The following is a 27,606-nucleotide window of genomic DNA, read 5'->3' on the forward strand; positions in this document are numbered from 1 at the left end:
GTATTATACTGGAACTTCTGTACGATCAGTCCCTATTTTATTATACTAGTACTTCAGTACTATCAGTCCCAACTGTATTATACTAGTACTTCAGTACTATCAGTCCCTGTTCTATTATACTAGTACTTCAGTACCATAAGTCCCTATTTTATTATACTAGTACTTCAGTACTATCAGTCCCTGTTCTATTATACTAGTACTTCAGTACCATAAGTCCCTATTTTATTATACTAGTACTTCAGTACTATCAGTCCCTGTTCTATTATACTAGTACTTCAGTACCATCAGTCACTATTGTATTATACTAGTACTTCAGCACTATCAATCAAATGTATTTATAAAGATATTTTTACATTAGCAGATGACATAAAGTGCTATACAGTAACCCCTCCTAAAACCCCAAACAGCAAGCCATACAGATGTAGAAGCATCAGTCCCTATTGCATTATAGTAGTAGTGCTTCTGTAGTATCAGTCCATATTTTATTGGGGACACTGCCTGACAGCTTGAAAGATGTTTTGGACACCACAGTGAATAGTACTTCAGTACTATCAGTCCCTGTTCTATTATACTAGTACTTCAGTACCATCAGTCACTATTGTATTATACTAGTACTTCAGCACTATCAATCAAATGTATTTATAAAGATATTTTTACATTAGCAGATGACATAAAGTGCTATACAGTAACCCCTCCTAAAACCCCAAACAGCAAGCCATACAGATGTAGAAGCATCAGTCCCTATTGCATTATAGTAGTAGTGCTTCTGTAGTATCAGTCCATATTTTATTGGGGACACTGCCTGACAGCTTGAAAGATGTTTTGGACACCACAGTGAAAATGGTTCACTTTGATAAATCAAGGCCCCTGAACTCTTGTGTATTTTATGCACTATGCAATGATATGGGCAGTGACCATGTAACACATTTATCAACATACAGAAGTGCGCTGGTTACCACCACAGAAGAAGAGAAGGGTGGCCGCTACAGCCGTAGCAGCACCCTGACCCTGAGCAAGGCACACTGGGAAGAGGGAGAGGTGTACACCGAACGGTGATTTGGCCTCTTCTGGAGAAGTCACCGTAGTGTCTAGAGACCAGAGAAGCCATTGTAGTGGTGTAGAGAGTCCCCACATGGTGCTAGTTCTGGAAACAGTGTTTTAGATCTGAATGTTACAGTATAATAGTGACTAATATCAGTTGTGTATGTCTTCCTGCCTCTGAGTTAAAATAAAGCTTAGTTTGATTGGAGAACAAATTAATCCAAATAGTTGATTTAACAAAGTACATTTTTCTGTGTATGACGTTAGGAGCCAATAGGGGCCAGATGTATTTACAAGGGAAGGGAAATACTGTAATTCGAAAGTGAACAAAAATATATCTAGACAATGTTTTTATATTAGTGTCTGTCTTACAATATTGGACAGTATTGATTTTTTATGAATAAATAAACCACACAAAAATTCTGGTCATCTCACTGATGATTTGTCAACAGCATTCATATCACAGGTGTCATGTATCATCAGACTGTTTGCTATTTGCACATGAAGACAATTTGCATTGACAGCACATGCTTCAGTGGTCTTAAAGTGTTTATAGCCCTGTGAGTTAAATGTGTCCTTTACAGAAGCAACACAACATAAGACAAAAATGACTTTTATCTCCGTAACTATCATGGTCCTTGCATTGTACACAAATGGTAAGTTTGGAATTACTTCAGTAATTAACCGTAAAGCTATTGATTTTAATATCATTATCCTATTTCAAACAACAATTATTTATTAAAATATCCATATTTGAACTAAAAAAGTTTAATCTAAATCAAAGACTGCAAATTCATATTGTTTTATCTCTTCCAGGCTATGCAGGTGACATTTTATTGACCCAGACTCCTGCAGTTGCCATGGCACAGTCTGGAGAGTCTGCCACGATCAGCTGTAAAGCTAGTAGTGCCATTGACAATGATTTAGCCTGGTACCATCAGAAACCTGGAGAAGCTCCTAAATTCATCATCAACTTTGACAGTGGTTTAACATCTGGTCGATTTCATGGCACTGGATATGATATTGATTTCACTCTGACCATCAGTGGAGTTCAAGCTGAAGATGCAGGAGATTACTACTGTCAGCAGCATGAAGCTGCTCCGTTCACACAGCGATACAGAGCCATACACAACCCTCCCTCAGCTGTAGAGAAAGTGATCTAAACCTGCTTACTGGGGACTTTCACAAATGTGTTGAAATACAATATTAATATTTACCATGACAAGGATTATCATGACAAACACAGGTAAGGTCAAGGCCCAATTTGAATATAGTATCAGTTAATATGCCTGTTTGTGGGTGTGTTTATGCCTATTTAGGTAAGGTTGTTCCAGACAGAACGCAGACAATTAACACTAACAGTGTGCAAAGTGTACAAACCATCCAGAAATTTGTGTAGGCCTAAAAAGTATATGTGTATTCAAGACTAGGCCTCCCCTGCGCTATATGATTTTCAATGTTTTTCGTAGTCTACGCGTCAAATTCCTCCAGCACGCTAGGTGGCGGTAATGCTGCCAGTTTCTATGCTGCCCGAAAAAAACTTCTGGTTGGATGTTTAAAATATTTTCTGATTCACGGCAGCAACGCTACCTGGATCACTGAGGTATAATAAGAACTGGGAACAACGTCCAACTACATCCGACCGTTGTTTTCAAGGTAATCTACTCACATTCACATACACCGCTTCATGGACTGTCTGTACGGGCTGCATCCAGTTTATATGGACCAACCACAGGGGTTTTGTGGCACCTTAATTGGGGAGGATGGTCTCGTGGTAATGGCTCGAGCGGAATTAGTGAAAAGGTTTCCATGTGTCTGATGTCATTCCAAAAACTCAGTTCCAACCATTATTATGAGCCGCCCCTCAGCAGAATCCACTGGGGCATGAACATCACATTCATGAGCAGCGACAACATCATCACGTCATCCAAAAATATAGCAAACATTGGATGAATATAAAATGTTAATGGTCTTACTTGAGTGGTAAGGATGAGGCAAGCGACTGCAGATGAAAGTCGAGGATGGCGATTGTATCATGCGCGAAGATGGCTGAAGTTTTACATGCTCCTAAACAAATGTGTTTTTTTGTTAATTTTTTTCATTGTTTGTAACTTTTTTTAAAACTTATTCTGTACATAATGTTGCTGGTACCATCTCTTATGACAGAAAATAACTTTTGGACATCAGAACAATAATTACTCACCACAAACTGGAAAAAGCTTTTTTTCCATGAACAAGTCCGATGAGCCCGACATGAAGGACATACTGATTTCCCGGGAACAGGCACAAATCCCCGTCATTTGCGTGACGAGAAGACGGAGAAAAAGAGGACGGAGATCGGCTGCCTTCTGAGAATTCGTTGGCAATCGAACAAACCCCCACTGCCTTCCGTTCAACTAGCTAACATGCAATCATTGGAAAATAAAATTGACGACCTACGAGGAAGATTAAACTACCAACAGGACATTAAAAATAGTAATATCATATGCTTCACGGAGTCGTGGCTGAACGACAACATTATCAACATACAGCTGGCTGGCTGGTTACACGCTGTATTGGCAGCATAGAACAGCGGCGTCTGTATATTTGTAAACAACAACTGGTGCACGATATCTAAGGAAGTCTCAATGTTTTGCTCGCCTGAGGTAGAGTAGCTGCTAGGCGACCTAAACTGGAACATGCTTAACACCCCAGCCATCCGACAATCTAAGCTTGATGCCCTCGACCTCACACAAATGATCAATGAAACTACCAGGTACCACCCCAAAGCCGTAAACACGGGCACCCTCATAGATATCATCCTAACCAACTTGCCCTCTAAATACACCTCTGCTGTTTTCAACCAAGATCTCAGCGATCACTGCCTCATTGCCTGCATCCGTAATGGGTCAGCGGTCAAACGACCTCCACTCATCACTGTAAAACACTCCCTGAAACACTTCAGCAAGCAGGCCTTTCTAATCGACCTGGCCGGGGTATCCTAGAAGCATATTGATCTCATCCTGTCAGTAGAGGATGCCTGGTTGTTTTTTTAATGCCTTCCTCACCATCTTAAATAAGCATGCCCCATTCAAGAAATTTAGAACCAGGAACAGATATAGCCCTTGGTTCTCTCCAGACCTGACTGCCCTTAACCAACACAAAAACATCCTATGGCGTTCTGCATTAGCATCGAACAGCCCCCGTAATATGCAACTTTTCAGGGAAGCTAGAAACCAATATACACAGGCAGTTAGAAAAGCTAAGGCTAGCTTCTTCAAGCAGAAATTTGCTTCCTGCAACACAAACTCAAAAAAGTTCTGGGACACTGTAAAGTCCATGGAGAATAAGAACACCTCCTCCCAGCTGCCCACTGCACTGAAGATAGGAAACACTGTCACCACCAACAAATCCAAGCGTTTTTCTATGGCTGGCCATGCTTTCCACCTGGCTACCCCTACCCCGGTCAACAGCACTGCACCCCCAAAGCAACTCGCCCAAGCCTTGCCCATTTCTCCTTCTCCCTAATCCAGTCAGCTGATGTTCTGAAAGAGCTGCAAAATCTTGACCCCTACAAATCAGCCGGGCTAGACAATCTGGACCCTTTCTTTCTAAAATTATCTGTCGAAATTGTTGCCACCCCTATTACTAGCCTGTTCAACCTCTCTTTCGTGTTGTCTGAGATTCCCAAAGATTGGAAAGCAGCTGCGGTCATCCCCCTCTTCAAAGGGGGGGATACTCTTGACCTAAACAGCTTCAGACCTATATCTATCCTACCCTGCCTTCCTAAGGTCTTCGAAAGCCAAGTCAACAAGCAGATTACCGACCATTTAGAATCCCACCATACCTTCTCCGCTATGCAATCTGGTTTCAGAGCTGGTCATGGGTGCACCTCAGCCACGCTCAAGGTCCTAAACGATATCTTAACCGCTATCGATAAGAAACAATACTGTGCAGCTTTATTCATTGACCTGGCCAAGGCTTTCGACTCGACTGTCAATCACCACATCCTCATCGGCAGACTCGACAGCCTTGGTTTCTCAAATGATTGCCTCGCCTGGTTCACCAACTACTTCTCTGATAGAGTTCAGTGTGTCAAATCGGAGGGTCTGTTGTCCGGGCCTCTGGCAGTCTCTATGGGGGTGCCACAGGGTGGTGCCACAATTCTTGGACCAACTCTCTTCTCTGTATACATCAATTTTTTTTATTTTTTTTATTTTACCTTTATTTAACCAGGTAGGCAAGTTGAGAACAAGTTCTCATTTACAATTGCGACCTGGCCAAGATAAAGCAAAGCAGTTCGACATATACAACGACACAGAGTTACACATGGAGTAAAACAAACATACAGTCAATAATACAGTATAAACAAGTCTATATACAATGTGAGCAAATGAGGTGAGAAGGGAGGTAAAGGCAAAAAAGGCCATGGTGGCAAAGTAAATACAATATAGCAAGTAAAACACTGGAATGGTAGTTTTGCAATGGAAGAATGTGCAAAGTAGAAATAAAAATAATGGGGTGCAAAGGAGCAAAATAAATAAATAAATTAAAATTAAATACAGTTGGGAAAGAGGTAGTTGTTTGGGCTAAATTATAGGTGGGCTATGTACAGGTGCAGTAATCTGTGAGCTGCTCTGACAGTTGGTGCTTAAAGCTAGTGAGGGAGATAAGTGTTTCCAGTTTCAGAGATTTTTGTAGTTCGTTCCAGTCATTGGCAGCAGAGAACTGGAAGGAGAGGCGGCCAAAGAAAGAATTGGTTTTGGGGGTGACTAGAGAGATATACCTGCTGGAGCGTGTGCTACAGGTGGGAGATGCTATGGTGACCAGCGAGCTGAGATAAGGGGGACTTTACCTAGCAGGGTCTTGTAGATGACATGGAGCCAGTGGGTTTGGCGACGAGTATGAAGCGAGGGCCAGCCAACGAGAGCGTACAGGTCGCAATGGTGGGTAGTATATGGGGCTTTGGTGACAAAACGGATTGCACTGTGATAGACTGCATCCAATTTGTTGAGTAGGGTATTGGAGGCTATTTTGTAAATGACATCGCCAAAGTCGAGGATTGGTAGGATGGTCAGTTTTAATCAATGATGTTGCTCTTGCTGCTGGTGAGTCTCTGATCCACCTCTACGCAGACGACACCATTCTGTATACTTCTGGCCCTTCTTTGGACACTTTGTTAACAACCATCCAGGCGAGCTTCAATGCCATACAACTCTCCTTCCGTGGCCTCCAATTGCCTCGAACCCTAACACTAACCCTAACCCAAATGACAAATTACATGCATGAGAGCACCAGCTGTTCCGAACGACTGTGTGATCACGCTCTCCACAGCCGATGTGAGTAAGATCTTTAAACAGGTCAACATTCACAAGGCCGCATGTGAGAATGCTATTCATGGACTACAGCTCAGCGTTCAACATTGCCCTCAAAGCTCATCAATAAGCTAAGGACCCTGGGACTAAACAACTCCCTCTACAACTGGATCCTGGACTTCCTGACGAGCCGCCCCCATGTGGAAAGAGAATGTAACAAACATCTGTCACACTGATCCTCACCACAGGGGCCCCTCAGGGGTTTGTACTCAGTCCCCTCCTGTACTCCCTGTTCACGCATGGCCAGGCACGGCTCCAACACCATCATTAAGTTTGCCGATGACACAACAGTGGAAGGCCTGATCACAGACAACGACGAGACAGCCTATAGGGAGGAGGTCAGAAACCTGGCCATGTGGTGCCAGGACAACAATCTCTCCCTCAACGTGATCAAGACAAAGGAGATGATTGTGGACTACAGGAAAAGGAGGACTGAGCACGCCCTCATTCTCATCGATGGGGCTGTAGTGGAGCAGGTTGAAAGCTTCAAGTTCCTTGGTGTCCACATCACCAACAAACTAACATGGTCCAAGCACACCAAGGTACCAGAGAGCCTAACATTGTCCAAGCACACCCAGGTACCAGAGTGCCAAGTCGAGATCCAATAGGCTTCTTAACAGCTTCTACCCCAAACCATAAGACTCCTGAACAGCTAATCAAAGGGCTACCAAGACGCCTCTTTTACGCTGCTGCTATTCTCTGTTTATAATCTATGCATAGTCACTTTAACTCTACCTACATGTACATATTACCTCAATTGCCTCAACTAACCGGAGCCCCCGCACATTGACTATGTACCGGTACCCCTCTATATAGCCTCTCTTGTGATTTTACCCGCTGCTGTTGAATTACTTCTTACTTTAATTTTACATGTTTAACTTATCTATTGTTTATTTAACACTTATTTTTTATTTTTTTTCCTTATCTTCTTAAAGCATTGTTGGTTAAGGGCTTGTAAGTAAGCATAATCAATATTACTCGCCAACGTGCAATCATTGGACAATAAATTAGATGAGGTACGATCATGAATATCCTATGTTTCATGATCGTATATCATGATCCTATATCCTATGTTTCACGGGATAGTGGCTGATTGATGACATGGATATTCAGCTGGTGGGATACACGCTGCCTTGTTCAGGGGCAGAACGACAGATTTTGTACCTTGTCAGCTCGGAGATTCAATCTTGCAACCTTTCGGTTACTAGTCCAACGCTCTAACCACTAGGCTACGCTGCCGCACTCAGTCCGCACTCAGTCAGCTGTATAAGGAAATAAGCAAAAAGGAAACCATTCACTCAGAGGCGGCGCTCCTAGTGGCCGGAGACTTTAATGCAGGGAAACTTAAATCAGTTCTACCAAATCTCTATCTACATGTTAAATGTGCAACCAGAGGGGAAAAACATTTCTAGATCACCTATACTCACAGAGATGCATACAAAGCTCTCCCTCGCCCCCCATTTGGTAAATCCGACCACAACTCTATCTTCCCGATTCCTGCTCACAAGCAAATATTAAAGCAGGAAGCACCAGTGACTCTGTCTATAAAAAAGTGGTAAGATGAAGCAGATGCTAAACTACAGGACTGTTTTGCTATCACAGACTGGAACATGTTCCGGGATTCTTCCGATGACATTGAGGAATACACTACATCAGTCACTGGCTTTATCAATAAGTGCATCGAGGTCATCGTCCCCACAGTGACTGTATGTACATACCCCAACCAGAAGCCATAGATTACAGGCAACATTCACACTAAGCTAAAGGGTAGAGCTAAAGGGTAGCGGTGCGGGACTCTAACCCGGAAGCTTACAAGAAATCCTATGCCCTGCGAAGAACCATCAAACAGGCAAAGCGTCAATACAGGGCTAAGATTGAATCACACTACACCGGCTCCGACGCTCGTCGGATGTGGCAGGGCTTGCAAACTATCACAGACCACAAAGGGAAGCACAGCCGAGAGCTGCCCAGTGACACGAGCCTACCAGACGAGCTAAATCACTTCTATGCTCGCTTCGAGGCAAGCAACACTGAGGCATGCATGAGAGCATCAGCAGACTGTGTGATCACGCTCTCCACAGCCGATGTGAGTAAGATCTTTAAACAGGTCAACATTCACAAGGCCGCATGTGAGAATGCTATTCATGGACTACAGCTCAGCGTTCAACATTGCCCTCAAAGCTCATCAATAAGCTAAGGACCCTGGGACTAAACAACTCCCTCTACAACTGGATCCTGGACTTCCTGACGAGCCGCCCCCATGTGGAAAGAGAATGTAACAAACATCTGTCACACTGATCCTCACCACAGGGGCCCCTCAGGGGTTTGTACTCAGTCCCCTCCTGTACTCCCTGTTCACGCATGGCCAGGCACGGCTCCAACACCATCATTAAGTTTGCCGATGACACAACAGTGGAAGGCCTGATCACAGACAACGACGAGACAGCCTATAGGGAGGAGGTCAGAAACCTGGCCATGTGGTGCCAGGACAACAATCTCTCCCTCAACGTGATCAAGACAAAGGAGATGATTGTGGACTACAGGAAAAGGAGGACTGAGCACGCCCTCATTCTCATCGATGGGGCTGTAGTGGAGCAGGTTGAAAGCTTCAAGTTCCTTGGTGTCCACATCACCAACAAACTAACATGGTCCAAGCACACCAAGGTACCAGAGAGCCTAACATTGTCCAAGCACACCCAGGTACCAGAGTGCCAAGTCGAGATCCAATAGGCTTCTTAACAGCTTCTACCCCAAACCATAAGACTCCTGAACAGCTAATCAAAGGGCTACCAAGACGCCTCTTTTACGCTGCTGCTATTCTCTGTTTATAATCTATGCATAGTCACTTTAACTCTACCTACATGTACATATTACCTCAATTGCCTCAACTAACCGGAGCCCCGCACATTGACTATGTACCGGTACCCCTCTATATAGCCTCTCTTGTGATTTTACCCGCTGCTGTTGAATTACTTCTTACTTTAATTTTACATGTTTAACTTATCTATTGTTTATTTAACACTTATTTTTTATTTTTTTTCCTTATCTTCTTAAAGCATTGTTGGTTAAGGGCTTGTAAGTAAGCATAATCAATATTACTCGCCAACGTGCAATCATTGGACAATAAATTAGATGAGGTACGATCATGAATATCCTATGTTTCATGATCGTATATCATGATCCTATATCCTATGTTTCACGGGATAGTGGCTGATTGATGACATGGATATTCAGCTGGTGGGATACACGCTGCCTTGTTCAGGGGCAGAACGACAGATTTTGTACCTTGTCAGCTCGGAGATTCAATCTTGCAACCTTTCGGTTACTAGTCCAACGCTCTAACCACTAGGCTACGCTGCCGCACTCAGTCCGCACTCAGTCAGCTGTATAAGGAAATAAGCAAAAGGAAACCATTCACTCAGAGGCGGCGCTCCTAGTGGCCGGAGACTTTAATGCAGGGAAACTTAAATCAGTTCTACCAAATCTCTATCTACATGTTAAATGTGCAACCAGAGGGGAAAAACATTTCTAGATCACCTATACTCACAGAGATGCATACAAAGCTCTCCCTCGCCCCCCATTTGGTAAATCCGACCACAACTCTATCTTCCCGATTCCTGCTCACAAGCAAATATTAAAGCAGGAAGCACCAGTGACTCTGTCTATAAAAAAGTGGTAAGATGAAGCAGATGCTAAACTACAGGACTGTTTTGCTATCACAGACTGGAACATGTTCCGGGATTCTTCCGATGACATTGAGGAATACACTACATCAGTCACTGGCTTTATCAATAAGTGCATCGAGGTCATCGTCCCCACAGTGACTGTATGTACATACCCCAACCAGAAGCCATAGATTACAGGCAACATTCACACTAAGCTAAAGGGTAGAGCTAAAGGGTAGCGGTGCGGGACTCTAACCCGGAAGCTTACAAGAAATCCTATGCCCTGCGAAGAACCATCAAACAGGCAAAGCGTCAATACAGGGCTAAGATTGAATCACACTACACCGGCTCCGACGCTCGTCGGATGTGGCAGGGCTTGCAAACTATCACAGACCACAAAGGGAAGCACAGCCGAGAGCTGCCCAGTGACACGAGCCTACCAGACGAGCTAAATCACTTCTATGCTCGCTTCGAGGCAAGCAACACTGAGGCATGCATGAGAGCATCAGCAGACTGTGTGATCACGCTCTCCACAGCCGATGTGAGTAAGATCTTTAAACAGGTCAACATTCACAAGGCCGCATGTGAGAATGCTATTCATGGACTACAGCTCAGCGTTCAACATTGCCCTCAAAGCTCATCAATAAGCTAAGGACCCTGGGACTAAACAACTCCCTCTACAACTGGATCCTGGACTTCCTGACGAGCCGCCCCCATGTGGAAAGAGAATGTAACAAACATCTGTCACACTGATCCTCACCACAGGGGCCCCTCAGGGGTTTGTACTCAGTCCCCTCCTGTACTCCCTGTTCACGCATGGCCAGGCACGGCTCCAACACCATCATTAAGTTTGCCGATGACACAACAGTGGAAGGCCTGATCACAGACAACGACGAGACAGCCTATAGGGAGGAGGTCAGAAACCTGGCCATGTGGTGCCAGGACAACAATCTCTCCCTCAACGTGATCAAGACAAAGGAGATGATTGTGGACTACAGGAAAAGGAGGACTGAGCACGCCCTCATTCTCATCGATGGGGCTGTAGTGGAGCAGGTTGAAAGCTTCAAGTTCCTTGGTGTCCACATCACCAACAAACTAACATGGTCCAAGCACACCAAGGTACCAGAGAGCCTAACATTGTCCAAGCACACCCAGGTACCAGAGTGCCAAGTCGAGATCCAATAGGCTTCTTAACAGCTTCTACCCCAAACCATAAGACTCCTGAACAGCTAATCAAAGGGCTACCAAGACGCCTCTTTTACGCTGCTGCTATTCTCTGTTTATAATCTATGCATAGTCACTTTAACTCTACCTACATGTACATATTACCTCAATTGCCTCAACTAACCGGAGCCCCCGCACATTGACTATGTACCGGTACCCCTCTATATAGCCTCTCTTGTGATTTTACCCGCTGCTGTTGAATTACTTCTTACTTTAATTTTACATGTTTAACTTATCTATTGTTTATTTAACACTTATTTTTTATTTTTTTTCCTTATCTTCTTAAAGCATTGTTGGTTAAGGGCTTGTAAGTAAGCATAATCAATATTACTCGCCAACGTGCAATCATTGGACAATAAATTAGATGAGGTACGATCATGAATATCCTATGTTTCATGATCGTATATCATGATCCTATATCCTATGTTTCACGGGATAGTGGCTGATTGATGACATGGATATTCAGCTGGTGGGATACACGCTGCCTTGTTCAGGGGCAGAACGACAGATTTTGTACCTTGTCAGCTCGGAGATTCAATCTTGCAACCTTTCGGTTACTAGTCCAACGCTCTAACCACTAGGCTACGCTGCCGCACTCAGTCCGCACTCAGTCAGCTGTATAAGGAAATAAGCAAAAAGGAAACCATTCACTCAGAGGCGGCGCTCCTAGTGGCCGGAGACTTTAATGCAGGGAAACTTAAATCAGTTCTACCAAATCTCTATCTACATGTTAAATGTGCAACCAGAGGGGAAAAACATTTCTAGATCACCTATACTCACAGAGATGCATACAAAGCTCTCCCTCGCCCCCCATTTGGTAAATCCGACCACAACTCTATCTTCCCGATTCCTGCTCACAAGCAAAAATTAAAGCAGGAAGCACCAGTGACTCTGTCTATAAAAAAGTGGTAAGATGAAGCAGATGCTAAACTACAGGACTGTTTTGCTATCACAGACTGGAACATGTTCCGGGATTCTTCCGATGACATTGAGGAATACACCACATCAGTCACTGGCTTTATCAATAAGTGCATCGAGGTCATCGTCCCCACAGTGACTGTATGTACATACCCCAACCAGAAGCCATAGATTACAGGCAACATTCACACTAAGCTAAAGGGTAGAGCTAAAGGGTAGCGGTGCGGGACTCTAACCCGGAAGCTTACAAGAAATCCTATGCCCTGCGAAGAACCATCAAACAGGCAAAGCGTCAATACAGGGCTAAGATTGAATCACACTACACCGGCTCCGACGCTCGTCGGATGTGGCAGGGCTTGCAAACTATCACAGACCACAAAGGGAAGCACAGCCGAGAGCTGCCCAGTGACACGAGCCTACCAGACGAGCTAAATCACTTCTATGCTCGCTTCGAGGCAAGCAACACTGAGGCATGCATGAGAGCATCAGCAGACTGTGTGATCACGCTCTCCGTAGCCGACGTGAGTAAGACCTTTAAACAGGTCAACATACACAAGCCTGCGGGGCAAGACTGATTACCAGGATGTGTGCTCCGGGCATATGCTGACCAACTGGCAGGTGTCTTCACTGACATTTTCAACATGTCCCTGATTTAGTCTGTAATACCAACATGTTTCAAGCAGACCACCATAGTCCCAGTGCCCAAGAACACAAAGGAAACCTGCCTAAATGACTACAGACCCGTAGCACTCACGTCTGTAGCCATGAAGTGCTTTGGAAGGCTGATAAGGGCTCACATCAACACCATTATCCTGGCATCCTGGCATAAGACTCCTGAACAGCTAATCAAAGGGCTACCAAGAACCCTCAGTCCGGAGCTGCCCCTCACTCCGGAGCTGCCCCTCAGTTTGGAGATGCCCCTCAGTCCGGAGCTGCTCCTCAGTCCGGAGCTGTCCCTCAGTTCGGAGCTGCTCCTCAGTCCGGAGCTGTCCCTCAGTTCGGAGGCGCTCCTCAGTCCAGTGGGGCCTTTAATTAGGGTCTTAGACCCAAGGTCAGAGGCGAGGGTCGCCACTGTAAAGAGGCCCTTGAAGAGGGAAATGACTATGGTGGATGGGGTCCACTCCACTTGTGCCCAGGGTCCTTCGCTGTCTAGAATCTCCTCCAAAGTCCATGAGTCCTGCGTTCTTTGCCGCTGCTGCTGCTGGCCGTTACCACGCTGTTTGGTCCATTGTAGGTGGGTTATTCTGTCACGATCATTGTATTGAGGAGACCAAAGCGCAGCATGATGTGAATACATCTTTTAATGAAAGACGAAAAAACACGAAGTACACTAAACAAAACAACAAACAAAATAACAAACAAAATAACAAACAAAATAACAAACAAAATAACAAACAAAATAACAAACAAAATAACAAACAAAATAACAAGACGACCGTGACCGCTATCAAAACTGAATACAAACATACAACATCACATAGACAATAACCCCCAAACCACAATACAAAACAGGCTACCTAAATATGGTTCCCAATCAGAGACAACGACAAACACCTGCCACTGATTGAGAACCATATCAGGTCAAAACACATAGAAACAGACTAACTAGACATGCAACATAGAATGCCCACACCCTGACCAAACAAAACATAAAAACAAACAACTCAAATAATGGTCAGAGTGTGACAGTCCTAACCGAGTTGCCAAAACTGTAGTTTGTTAAATTAACAAGAAATTTGTGGAGTGGTTGAAAAACGAGTTTTAATGACTGCAACCTAAGAGTATGTAAACTTCCGACTTCAACTGTATGTCTACTGTAGCTAAGAAAGCAATACTAAGTGTTAGTAGCCCATATCCCTCACCCTAAAAATGTAGTCTATTTTCACCAATGCGGTATTGTAAACACATCTTTCGTGGCCGGAGTGTGCTTTTTTGCCAACATTTTTTGTACAGCTTTGACAGTGTTACTGATAATTATGGTGGCGCTTGGCTTGCACCTGCAAATTCAGCACACATAACATTCTATAATAGAATTGTGTTAAATGACATGTATGTTTTTTGACAAGCAAAGACACACATTTTTTATTTATTTATCTAGGCAAGTCAGTTAAGAACATATTCTTATTTACAATGATGGCCTACACCAGCCATCATGTGACACAGCCTGGATTTGAACCAGGGTGTCTATAGTGATGCCTCTAGCACTGAGATGCAGTGCCTTAGACCGCTGCGCCACTCGGGAGCCCAAATGGTGTTCAATGTGCCTCACCCTAATAATTTGGTCTATTTTCACCTCTTAACCTCTTTACTTCCAGCAGCATACCGTCCTGCATACCACTGGTGGCTTGCTTCTGAAGCTAAGCAAGGGTTGGTCCTGGTCAGTCTTTCGGATGGGACGTTAAATGCGTGTCCTGACTCTCTGAGGTCATTAAAGATCCCATGGCACTTATTGTAAGAGTAGGGGTGTTAACCCTGGTGTCCTGGCTAAATTCCCAATCTGGCTCTCAAACCATCATGGTCACCTAATAATCCCTAGTTTACAATTGGCTCATTCATCCCCCTCCTTTCCTCTGTAACTATTCCCCAGGTCGTTGCTGTAAATGAGAACGTGTTCTCAGTCAACTTACATGGATAAATAAAAAATAAATACTTTTTTTTGCCTACTATTCTAACATGGTGGTGCACATGAAGCCTATAACCTGTTTTAGAAAAATGTAATCATCGAATAAATCATTAAATCATTTAATTGTCTGTTTATATGCCCCCTTTATTTATCCTACGGTTCTGACATGTTGTACAGGGAGTACACTGTAAGAACGGCTTATGTTCTGAATTCAGTCGCTGCACATTTCAAAAAGGCTGAACAAATAGTTATATTGACTACGTCTGTCGTCGCTCGCTCATTAATGTCTTAATCGAAATTACGGATTGCCTCTTATCCGCTTGTCCTACCCTTATGCCATAGTTTGTACATCTCAATTGTCAGTAGAAATTACATTTGTTTAAGCAAATCAGCCATATCAGCTATGTTTTTTTAAAAGGCAGTAAATTAGTCTGAATTAACTGTTTCGCTGCCAGACAAGGCTACGCTGAAAGCCAAGTGTAGCAGTGCTAAGGTGTTGGGACTGCTGTTGGGACAGCTTTATGTAGGCCCTAACAGTTTGTGGGCACTGTTTGTCACCGCTATAGTGCAATTGATGTATTGTTTAGTGTTGAGTTGTGTAGTGGCTTTGCTGGCATGCATCTCCCATAAAATGTGTTTGCCCCACCAAGATTTACATGCTAAAATCGCCACTGAAATAGAGGTGAATTACTTTTGTTCTATTACGTGGTTACTTTTATTTTGAAATTTCCTGAAACAGTGACCCGGAAATACTTTTCTAGTGTTGCTGACGAGACACTAATTATTTCTGAATGTACGGTTGTTGTTTCCATTTCCACATTTATTTTATTGCATGTTGATATACAGTTGTACGCTGTTAATTATCCATACATACTTTTGATAACAACTTTTCCATCATGGACAAACGAGTCAAAGCGACTGCCAGTACGGGTAGGGGTTGTTTCTAAAAGTAACGTTACAGTCTATGCTATTAACCCTGGCTAACGTAAGCTAGAGTAGCTCAAATTCAACATACAGGCAGCCCCAAGTGAACTGTAAAGTAACTTACTAATATAGCTAACTACATTCATTTCATGTTAATATCATGTTGGCTTTCTTTCTAAATGTTGCTGCTAAATATAGTAAAACCAAAGATTCTAACTCTCATCTGTGGTTTTGTCTTATCATAATATTTTGTCTAGCCTTGATGTTGTAGACGAATATGTTTTTTTGTTATGCAACAACCAGTACAGCCTAAATATTTATTGGTTCCGTCTTCTTTCCATAGGCCCCCCTCTTCCTCTCTCCTCTTTACGACTCATGGTTTCTCCTCTGCGGCTGATGTATTCCTTTGTATGGCATGTGGTGAATCAACGAAATGTGATGCACTATGGGAAGGTCGAGGAATTTGTAACTGTGGTGACTGAAGCTGTTCCGAAGTTGCTGAGTTACAAACAGAGGGCTCAACTCATCCTGGGCCTGAGAGCAAGGGTGAGTGACATGTTGTGTGGTCATGGGAGGAGTAGTTGATTATGCTTTGATTGACACATGTATATCAATGCCAGTAGAAACTATATGTGTGTAAGGAGGGCAGGGATGTTGCAAGTTTACTCAATATCTCCATGATTCCCATTATTTAGATGATCTTGGAGATGTTCCGCAAGGATTGTCCACCGAACCCTCAGGCCATCCAATGTCTCCTGGGAAAGATGAACATCAGTGCATCCGCAGGGGTAAGAATATTTTTCTCTCTCCTGCATACATTCAAAGGGTGTAACAGCTACTCATTTTAATAGCTCAATTCAGATAACCAAATAAGTTATACTTGTATCAAATTATTCACATTATGTGTTACAGCAGCAAGATATTGAAGTGGAGGAGTCGCAGGCTAACTTTGTGGCGCTGGTCCAAACCCTTCTGACAAACCCTTATGAGAGGAAGCACTTCTTCCAGGTTCGACATACTTTCTCTCTGTCCCTTTCGTTTGACTTGCTTTTAGCGGCTCGTCATTCATGTAGGTTATCTCAGATACTGTCAATCTTTCCTTCCCTGTAGGAGGAGTTCCATACACAGTATGGCTCCAAGTATGACACAGCACTGCAGGCCCTTGTGGGAGGCTTGGTCTTCAGACTGGAACAACTGCTATCTGTGCCAGATCTCTCCCAGGTAATGAACTGGTGCATGGCAATTCTATAACTAACAGTTCACTGATCATACCAAATTTTGTCATTATTAGATAACAGTTTATGTCAACACATGCCATATTATTGTCTTGACCTCACATGCTAAGCCACCCCCCTGGTTGCTGATCTTAGCTTCTACCTCTCCTTCTCAGATAGCGTCCATCATCAGTGCTGCCCCCTCTGACCTGGAGGAGTGTGGACAGTCTGTGTCTGACCCTGAGCACCTGAAGATCCTCCTCCAGCACCAGAACCTGCTACATAAAACCCAGTTAAACAGAAATGGTAGGCTTGAAAACAGTCCATAGAAAGCTTTGGAGTCTCTACTTCAATCATTATCTGTTATCCTCTCTGTGTGTATGTACAGTAGATTTAAAAACAGATAAACAAAGAACATTACAAGTTTTATTTTTGACATCTATAATTAAAAGTACAATGTGGAGAAATTGCTCAGCCATTACCTGGTTGGTAAAATTCTGTAGTGTTCTTCTACTTTCAGTTAGTTACAAAACAAGCAATTTAAATAATGGCTGTACAATATAAACCACTGTGAAATATAATTTCAATGATCATGAATATAATATTTTTAGCTGTATGAATTTAGTTTACAAAACCTTAAATAAAAATATTAAAAACCTAAACTTAAGGATGGAAGGCATAGAAATAGCATGCATAACACTGATATAGCACTTTTCAGACTTGCTTACAATGAGAAAGACAGATCTATAACTCATATTTCTATGTACATTTGGTTGGGTCACACACAAAACTACATACGGGACCTTTCAGTTCATTACGAACCATTTTATGATTTTATTTAAACAGGAATGGAAATAAAAAGCATAGTATTTTTTTTAATTTGCAGAATATCCTTAACTGTGATGTACTTAAATATTTTTATATATTTTATTTTTTCTCAGTACCTCTCACTTCCTCTGTGGGTGACTGTGTGCTGTCTTCGCTGTCCTTCCGCCTCGCCTGTGGAATGCCACCAATGGAGCCAGATTTTGATGAGCCATCAGAATCATTAGAAGCCGCTTTAAGCGTCATGAACCCTGCCTCCTTCAGTGACTTGGAGGATCTGGGAATGATGTCAGAGGACTCGCCACATGCTGGAGAAGATAGTACTGTAGAGAGAGAAGAGGATGCCAGGGACAGTGGAAGTGTGGTGAAAAATGCAGTGCGTGACAATGCACTGCCAGAAAGCGTGTCTAGTCCTCAAGGTGTTAGCGGACCAGTAGGAGGGGCACCATCAAAAGGGGCACCAACAGTAAGGAGTATGTTGCCAACACAGAGACACCAACAGCTTGTATCACTGATGAGTAGTTCCTTCACCAAATCTTCTCCTTTACAGATAGTCAAATTAGTCATCCCTGCCACGGTCACCAATGGGAACAAACCATGTAACCCACCGGTCAAAGTAGCGAGTGTCCACCAGTGGGTCTCCCACATTGCAAGTAACTCGATCTCGCTCCCTTCCTTGCCACCCCTTCCACAAAACAATGATGTAGACCAGGAGATCTGGTCAGGTGACACATGTCTTGGAAGCAGTGTGGTAATTGGGGGTCAGGAAACAGAAGCCAATCTCTTTGAGAAGGCTGTTATCCGAAGGAGACTGCCCAAGCCACAAAGAATAACGGTACCCTCGAAGAGGAAAATCCCTGAGGCAACCATCATTTGCCAGGAGTGTGGGAAGAGTTTTGTCTATCCGTCTCAGCTGGAAAATCACCTCCGCATTCACACAGGAGAGAAACCTTTCAAGTGCACTGAGTGTGGCAGGGCCTTCAGGTCCTTAGGAGGCATGACCACTCATATGAAAAATCACTCTGAAGCGCGGCCATTTAAGTGTGATGAGTGTGACAAGGGCTTTCGGAAAAAGGCTGACCTGAAGAAGCATCAGCTCATCCACACGGGTGCAAAACCACATAAATGCACCATCTGCGGAAAGGGCTTCAGCCAAGCATTCTATTGCAGAATACACATCCAGTCTCATGCAAGTGAAAATAACTTTCCCTGCACTCATTGTCCGAAGAGATTCCCAACCCAATACAAGCTGTCTGTCCACGAGCGCTGGCACACCATGGAGCGCCCGTTCATCTGTGAGCAGTGTGGGATGCGCTTCTTTCATCCCAGTGGGCTGAAGAGGCACATGGGCTATCACATTGGGAACCGCCCGTTCCTGTGTGCCCAGTGTGGAAAGACTTTTGTTTATGAGTTTGACCTGAAGAAACACCAAAGGGACCATGGCCCCAAGCCCAAGATCCCATGCCCTGTCTGCCAGAAGGTGTTTGGCAGCAACGGACTCATCAAGGCCCACATGTTTACGCACACCTCTGTAAAACCTTACAGATGTGACATATGTGACAAGACCTTTAAACAGAGCAGCAGCTTGAGCAGTCACAAACGTCTGCACACGGGCGAACGCCCTTACCACTGCGACATGTGTGGGAAGACATACAAGCTAAATCAGCACCTGAAGGAGCACATAATTGTCCACCACACGGCGGAGGGGCACCCCTGTGACCAGTGTGGAAAGGTCTTCAAGTTACCACGTCTTCTGAAGGCGCATGAGCGGTTGCACTCAGGAGAGCGATCTGAACAGACAAGGAAATACAGTCACACCAGCCGTCGCAGGAGAAATTCGTCCAAAATGAGTTGATTTACTGCACAGTGGCTGCCTTCCATAGACACCGACTGGAATGCTAGTTTTATTGTTCTGACACAAGTTTAACTTTGTCACAATGCCATGCCATTGGCTGTAATCATGTCCTTGTTTTTTTTTTTTGTAAACTTGACAATTTTGGCCCATAATCCAGGATTTCCTAGACTGAACATTGACAAATGGTAGAATGCCTGGCTTAATTCATACAGAAACAAACATATGTCCTGTTAGATACCAACAATGAATGATTGTGTCATTAAAACATATTTGTTTGTGATGCTTTTTGGATAGTTTGAAATTCCAATGACATAAGATGTAAATTGACAGCTACTCACATATCTCTTTTTGAGAGTAGTCAATGATTGCCTGAAGCCTTTACAAAAAATATGCACAACATTTGGTGTTGGATAAAGGCAAATAAAGTCAAAATTGTGTAACACAACTTTCTTGTTTTGCTATTTTATTCACAGCAAGGGAAACTAAATGTATGCTAGAATGGTCCTGTGCGATTACTTTTTATAATACATTTAAAGATTGTATTAAGCCACAAAAGTTCATTAATAAAGATTAATACTCATCCAGATATATAACGTTATACAGGAAAAATTATGAAATTCATGTTTTTACCTAAAATGTAATTTCAAGAAAAGAGCAGAAGGATTCACTTGCGGCTCTTATTCCAGCACGATAGGTGGCGGTAATGTTGTTATGCTGCCAATCTTATTGTAAAATAGTCCGGTCAAAACTCTTATTCCAGCACGATAGGTGGCGGTAATGTTGTTATGCTGCCAATCTTATTGTAAAATAGTCCGGTCAAAACTCTTATTCCAGCACGATAGGTGGCGGTAATGTTGTTATGCTGCCAATCTTATTGTAAAATAGTCCGGTCAAAACTCTTATTCCAGCACGATAGGTGGCGGTAATGTTGTTATGCTGCCAATCTTATTGTAAAATAGTCCGGTCAAAACTCTTATTCCAGCACGATAGGTGGCGGTAATGTTGTTATGCTGCCAATCTTATTGTAAAATAGTCCGGTCAAAACTCTTATTCCAGCACGATAGGTGGCGGTAATGTTGTTATGCTGCCAATCTTATTGTAAAATAGTCCGGTCAAAACACTTATTCCAGCACGATAGGTGGCGGTAATGTTGTTATGCTGCCAATCTTATTGTAAAATAGTCCGGTCAAAACTCTTATTCCAGCACGATAGGTGGTGGTAATGTTGTTATGCTGCCAATCTTATTGTAAAATAGTCCGGTCAAAACTCTTATTCCAGCACGATAGGTGGCGGTAATGTTGTTATGCTGCCAATCTTATTGTAAAATAGTCCGGTCAAAACTCTTATTCCAGCACGATAGGTGGCGGTAATCTTGTTATGCTGCCAATCTTATTGTAAAATAGTCCGGTCAAAACTCTTATTCCAGCACGATAGGTGGCGGTAATGTTGTTATGCTGCCAATCTTATTGTAAAATAGTCCGGTCAAAACTCTTATTCCAGCACGATAGGTGGCGGTAATGTTGTTATGCTTCCAATCTTATTGTAAAATAGTCCGGTCAAAACTCTTATTCCAGCACGATAGTTGGCGGTAATGTTGTTATGCTGCCAATCTTATTGTAAAATAGTCCGGTCAAAACTCTTATTCCAGCACGATAGGTGGCGGTAATGTTGTTATGCTTCCAATCTTATTGTAAAATAGTCCGGTCAAAACTCTTATTCCAGCACGATAGGTGGCGGTAATGTTGTTATGCTGCCAATCTTATTGTAAAATAGTCCGGTCAAAACTCTTATTCCAGCACGATAGGTGGCGGTAATGTTGTTATGCTGCCAATCTTATTGTAAAATAGTCCGGTCAAAACTCTGTTCTGGATTTGGTTCCGTTTCCCTCTGTCCCGTTGTTGTCACCATTTTCACACAAAAAAAATCGTCAGTGAGTCGATGATAGCTGTCTACCATGCTAGTTACCTTTACTGTTAGATTTCTGCTTATCATACATATTTGGTAACATTCCGGCATGGACAAACGAGTCAAGAAGAGTAGAGCCAGTACTGGTAGGTTACATTATGACACTTACTAGCCATGTATTAGCAATCTAACAAATGTGAACCTGGCTGGATCCAAGTCACTGCAGAGGGTTAGCGTATGAAGCTAATGTCCGTTTCGGCTTGCCTTCTAAATTAAGTTTGCTAGCTAGTTAGCCATGTTGCTGGAGGTATTTTTTGCTAAAGAAAGGATGAAGCCACACAAGCTAACATTTTGTCCTATCGTCTTGCTATAGGTCCCCCACTTCCTCTCTCCTCTTTGCGATTATTGGTTTCTCCTCTGCGGCTGATGTATTCCTTTGTATGGCATGTGGTGAATCAACGAAATGTGATGCACTATGGGAAGGTCGAGGAATTTGTAACTGTGGTGACTGAAGCTGTTCCGAAGTTGCTGAGTTACAAACAGAGGGCTCAACTCATCCTGGGCCTGAGAGCAAGGGTGAGTGACATGTTGTGTGGTCATGGGAGGGGTGGTTTTGACACATTGTGTATTAGAAAAATCATAGACAATTTTGTCCCATTATTTTAGATGATCTTGGAGTTGTTCCGCAAGGACCCACCCAACCTTCAGGACATCCAATGTCTCCTGGAAAAGATGAACATCTTGGGGGTACGAATATTTCTCCTGTGTGGAAATTCCACCCCATACCAGTGAACAACTCACATGTAACACAACATATTCAAGAATGACTCGATACCATTAAACCAGAAAAACCAAGGCTGGAGCGACATCACTTAAGAGAGGGTCAAATATACGCTGTAATCTGATTTGAAAATAGCCTTTAGCTCTGTAGTGTACAGATCTGAGGGGACTGCATAAGTTGAAATGTCATACAAGTGTTAACACCTTCTAGTGGTGTTGCGGGAGCTTTCTGCCATTTGTCTTGCTTTGCTGTCACTCATTTGATTCCTGAGATCTGCAAACATGGATAGGGTAAGAGATTTGATTTGATTTGAGATTTTTTTTAAATTCAGGCTAGACTTGTGACTTTTACAAACCCAGTCACCCATGCACTCAATACTCCTCTTTTTAGTGACATGTAATTCTGATGGCTGAAGTGGCTGTACTTTGTATCAAACTATACCTAATCTGTGTTACAGCAGCAAGATGCAGAAGTGGAGGAGTCGCAGGCTAACTTTGTTGCGCTGGTCCAAACCCTGCTGAAAAATCCTTATGAGAGGAAGCACTTCTTCCAGGTTCAGCAGGCTTTCTCCCTTTCCTCTCTCACTGTCCACTTTGTCTTGTCATAGACACTGACTTTAACTTTTTATTTCCTTCCGTGTAGGAGGAGTTCCATACACAGTATGGCTCCAAGTATGACACAGCACTGCAGGCCCTTGTGGGAGGCTTGGTCCTCAGACTGGAACGGCTGCTATCTGTGCCAGATCTCTCCCAGGTAATAAACTGGTAAAAAAAAAAAAAGCCTATAACTAACAATTTACCAGTCATATCTAATGTTGACATTGTTAGACAACTATATACACTACCGTTCAAAAATTTGGGGTCACTTAGTAATGTCCTTGTTTTCCATGAAAACATACATGAAATGAGTTGCAAAATGAATAGGAAATATAGTGAAGACGTTTACAAGGTTATAAATATTTTTTATATAGACTTGTTTATACTGTATTATTGACTGTATGTTTGTTTTACTCCATGTGTAACTCTGTGTCGTTGTATCTGTCGAACTGCTTTGCTTTATCTTGGCCAGGTCGCAATTGTAAATGAGAACTTGTTCTCAACTTCCCTACCTGGTTAAATAAAGGTGAAAAAAATAAAATAATAAATAATGATTTTTAATTGAAATAATAATTGTGTCCTTTTAAAGAATCCTCCATTTGCAGCAATTACAGCCTTGCAGACCTTTGGCATTCTAGTTGTCAATTTGTTGAGGTAATCTGAATAGATTTCACCCCATGCTTCCTGTAGCACCTCCCAAAAGTTGGATTGGCTTGATGGGCACTTCTTACGTACCATACGGTCAAGATGCTCCCACAATAGCTCAATAGGGTTGAGATGTGTAACCTTTATTTTACTAGGCAAGAGATCCAGTGACTGTGATTGCCACTCCATTATAGACAGAATACCAGCGGACTGCTTCTTCCCTAAATAGTTTTTGCATAGTTTGGAGCTGTGCTTTTGGTCATTGTCCTGGTGTAGGAGGAAATTGGCTCCAATTAAGCGCCGGTCACAGGGAATGGCATGGCGTTGCAAAATGGAGGGATAGCCTTCCCTTTTACCCTGTACAGATCTCCCACTTTACCACCACCAAAGCAGCCCCAGACCATCACATATCCTCCTCCATGCTTGACAGATGGTGTCAAGCACTCTTCCAGCATCTTTTCATTTTTTTCTGCATCTCACGAATGTTCTTCTTTGTGATGCAAACACCTCAAATGTAGATTTGTCTGTCCATAACACCTTTTTTCCAATATTTTTTTCCAATCTTCCAGTGTCTGTGTTCTTTTGCCCATCTTAATCTTTTACTTTTATTGGCCAGTCTGAGATATGGCTTTTTCTTTGAACTCTGCCTAGAAGGCCAGCATCCCGGAGTCGCCTCTTCACTGTTGAAGTTGAGACTGGTGTTATTTAATGAAGCTGCCATTTGAGGACTTGAGGCATCTGGTTCTCAAACTAGACACTAATGTACTTGTCCTCTTGCTCAGTTGTGCACCGGGGCCTCCCACTCCTCTTTCTATTCTGGTTAGAGACAGTTTGTTCTGTTCTGTGAAGGGAGTAGTACACAGCGTTGTACGAGATCTTCAGTTTCTTGGCAATTTTTCACATGGAATAGCCTTCATTTCTCAGAACAAGAATAGACTGAAGAGTTTCAGAAGAAAGTTATTTGTTTATTGCCATTTTGAGCCTGTAATCGAACCCACAAATGCTGATGCTCCAGATACTCAACTAGTCTAAAGAAGGCCAGTTTTATTGCTTCTTTAATCAGAGAAACAGTTTTCAGCTGTGCTAACATAATTGCAAAAGGGTTTTCTAATGATGAATTTTCCTTTTAAAATGATAAACTTGGATTAGCTAACACAATGTGCCATTGGAACACAGGAGTGATGGTTGCTGTTAATGTACCTCTGTACGCCTATGTAGATATTCCTTTAAAAATCATCAGTTTCCAGCTACAATAGTCATTTACAACATTAACCATGTCTACACTGTATTTCGGATCAGTTTGGTGTTATTTGAATGGACAAAAAAAATCTGCTTTTCTTTCAAAAACAAGGACATTTCTAAGTGACCCTAAACCTTTGAACGTTAGTATACGTGCCAACACATGCCATAGTATTTTTCATCCTGCACACTCTAAGAAACCCCCTGGTTGCTGATCTTAGCTTCTACCTCTCCTTCTCAGATAGCGTCCATTATCAGTGCTGCCCCCTCTGACCTGGAGGAGTGTGGACAGTCTGTGTCTGACCCTGAGCACCTGAAGATCCTCCTCCAGCACCAGAACCTGCTAAATAAGATTCAGTTGGGTAGGGTTACTTTAATTAGTATATCTTCTCCATGTTAATGTTCAGTAGAATTATCAACAAGCTGAACAAAGAACAATGTAGTTTCCCCTTTTTGTCAAACTGCCATGGTTCAATCTATTGATAACTTTGAACCTGCTGTATTTACAGGAATTTTAATTATTTTGAAATGGTATTAATCTAAACATGCCCAATACTTTCAAATTCAAACAATCAGAATGTGGTGTAATATAAAATATTAATAGATTTCTGTATTTGTCCCTTTTTCTCAGTACCTGTCACGTCCTCTGTAGGGGACTGTGTGCTGTCCTCGCTGTCTTTCCGCTTAACCTGTGGAATGCAGTCCATACAGACAGATTTTTACGAACCAGCGGAATCATTAGAAGCCGCTCTAAGCATCATGAGCCCTGCCTCCTTCAGTGACTTGGAGGATCTGGGAATGATGCCAGTTGAATCGGACCACGCTGGAGCAGTAACTACTGTGGAGAGAGAAGAGCAGAATGCCAGGGATAACGGAGGTCGGGTGAGAAATTCAGTAGTCGACAGTGAAGAAGACAATGCACTGTCAAAGAACGACATAGTCTCACCTACTCCTCAAAGTGTAAGCAGGCCAGTGGGAGGGGCACCAACAGTAAAGAGCATGCTGCCAACAGAGAGAGACAAGGAGCTTGCAACACTGATGAATACTTTCATCACCGAAGCCTCTCCTTCACATATTGTCACCCCTGCCACAGTCACCAATGGGAACCAGCCAGATAACCAGCCGGTCGAGCTAGCGAGTGTCCACCAGTGGGTCTCCCACATTGCAAGTAACTCGATTTCGCTCCCTTCCTTGCCACCCCTTCCACAAAACAATGATGTAGACCAGGAGATCCGGTCAGGTGACACGTGTCTTGGAAGCAGTGTGGAAATTGGGGGTCAGGAAGCAGAAGCCAATCTCTTTGAGAAGGCTGTTATCCGAAGGAGACTGCCCAAGCCACAAAGAATAACGGTACCCTCGAAGAGGAAAATCCCAGAAGCAACCATCATTTGCCAGGAGTGTGGGAAGAGTTTTGTCTATCCGTCTCAGCTGGAAAATCACCTCCGCATTCACACAGGAGAGAAACCTTTCAAGTGCACTGAGTGTGGCAGGGCCTTCAGGTCCTTAGGAGGCATGACCACTCATATGAAAAATCACTCTGAAGCGCGGCCATTTAAGTGTGAAAAGTGTGACAAGGGCTTTCGGAAAAAGGCTGACTTGAAGAATCATCAGCCCATCCACACGGGTGCGAAACCACATAAATGCACCATCTGCGGAAAGGGCTTCAGCCAAGCATTCTATTGCAGAATACACATCCAGTCTCATGCAAGTGAAAATAACTTTCCCTGCACTCATTGTCCGAAGAGATTCCCAACCCAATACAAGCTGTCTGTCCACGAGCGCTGGCACACCATGGAGCGCCCGTTCATCTGTGAGCAGTGTGGGATGCGCTTCTTTCATCCCAGTGGGCTGAAGAGGCACATGGGCTATCACATTGGGAACCGCCCGTTCCTGTGTGCCCAGTGTGGAAAGACTTTTGTTTATGAGTTTGACCTGAAGAAACACCAAAGGGACCATGGCCCCAAGCCCAAGATCCCATGCCCTGTCTGCCAGAAGGTGTTTGGCAGCAACGGACTCATCAAGGCCCACATGTTTACGCACACCTCTGTAAAACCTTACAGATGTGACATATGTGACAAGACCTTTAAACAGAGCAGCAGCTTGAGCAGTCACAAACGTCTGCACACGGGCGAACGCCCTTACCACTGCGACATGTGTGGGAAGACATACAAGCTAAATCAGCACCTGAAGGAGCACATAATTGTCCACCACACGGCGGAGGGGCACCCCTGTGACCAGTGTGGAAAGGTCTTCAAGTTACCACGTCTTCTGAAGGCGCATGAGCGGTTGCACTCAGGAGAGCGATCTGAACAGACAAGGAAATACAGTCACACCAGCCGTCGCAGGAGAAATTCGTCCAAAATGAGTTGATTTACTGCACAATGGCTGCCTTCCATAGACACTGACTGGAATGCTATTTTTATTATCCTGACAAATTGCCATTAGTTGAAATAATATTTCAATTTTTTTGTGGTAGACTTTAGATTTTGGACCAGAATTCAGGATTCCTTGATAGACTGAACATTGAAAAATAGTAAAATGTCTGGCTTAGTTAATGCAGCAACAAACATATCTCCTGTTAGATAACAATTAATGATTGTGTCATTAAAACATATTTGTTTGTGATGCTTTTTGGATAGGTTATTGAAATTCCAATGACATAAGATGTAAATTGACAGCTACTCACATATCTCTTTTTGAGAGTAGTCAATGATTGCAGGGAGCCTTTACAAAAAATATGCACAAAATTTGGTGTTGGATAAAGGCAAATAAAGTCAACATTGTGTGCCACAACTTT

General features: G+C 43.2%; 1 protein-coding gene across 4 annotated transcripts; it reads left to right on the forward strand.

Annotated features, from left to right (window-relative positions):
- The first annotated feature begins 1,618 nt into the window (after nucleotides 1-1,618).
- LOC112217033 lies at nucleotides 1,619-27,602 on the forward strand. 4 transcript variants are annotated; one of them, XM_042300364.1, is made up of 13 exons: nucleotides 1,619-1,697; nucleotides 1,858-2,287; nucleotides 16,093-16,295; nucleotides 16,445-16,537; nucleotides 16,662-16,757; nucleotides 16,860-16,970; nucleotides 17,140-17,269; nucleotides 21,922-22,124; nucleotides 22,215-22,295; nucleotides 22,787-22,882; nucleotides 22,972-23,082; nucleotides 25,051-25,171; nucleotides 25,441-27,602. In XM_042300364.1, exons 2-13 carry the CDS (start codon nucleotides 2,260-2,262, stop codon nucleotides 27,177-27,179), a joined length of 3,012 nt encoding a protein of 1,003 aa, XP_042156298.1. In that variant the 5' UTR covers nucleotides 1,619-1,697; nucleotides 1,858-2,259; the 3' UTR covers nucleotides 27,180-27,602. The 4 variants fall into 4 exon arrangements, with proteins under 4 accessions (XP_042156298.1, XP_042156295.1, XP_042156297.1 ...); XM_042300361.1 differs by lacking the exons at nucleotides 1,619-1,697; nucleotides 1,858-2,287 and adding an exon at nucleotides 15,600-15,755; XM_042300363.1 differs by lacking the exons at nucleotides 1,619-1,697; nucleotides 1,858-2,287 and adding an exon at nucleotides 15,600-15,755 and having other exon boundaries at nucleotides 22,790-22,882.
- The last annotated feature ends 4 nt before the right edge of the window (nucleotides 27,603-27,606 follow it).

This window comes from Oncorhynchus tshawytscha, linkage group LG17, assembly GCF_018296145.1.
Source record: "Oncorhynchus tshawytscha isolate Ot180627B linkage group LG17, Otsh_v2.0, whole genome shotgun sequence".
NCBI classification, from domain to species: Eukaryota; Metazoa; Chordata; class Actinopteri; order Salmoniformes; family Salmonidae; genus Oncorhynchus; species Oncorhynchus tshawytscha.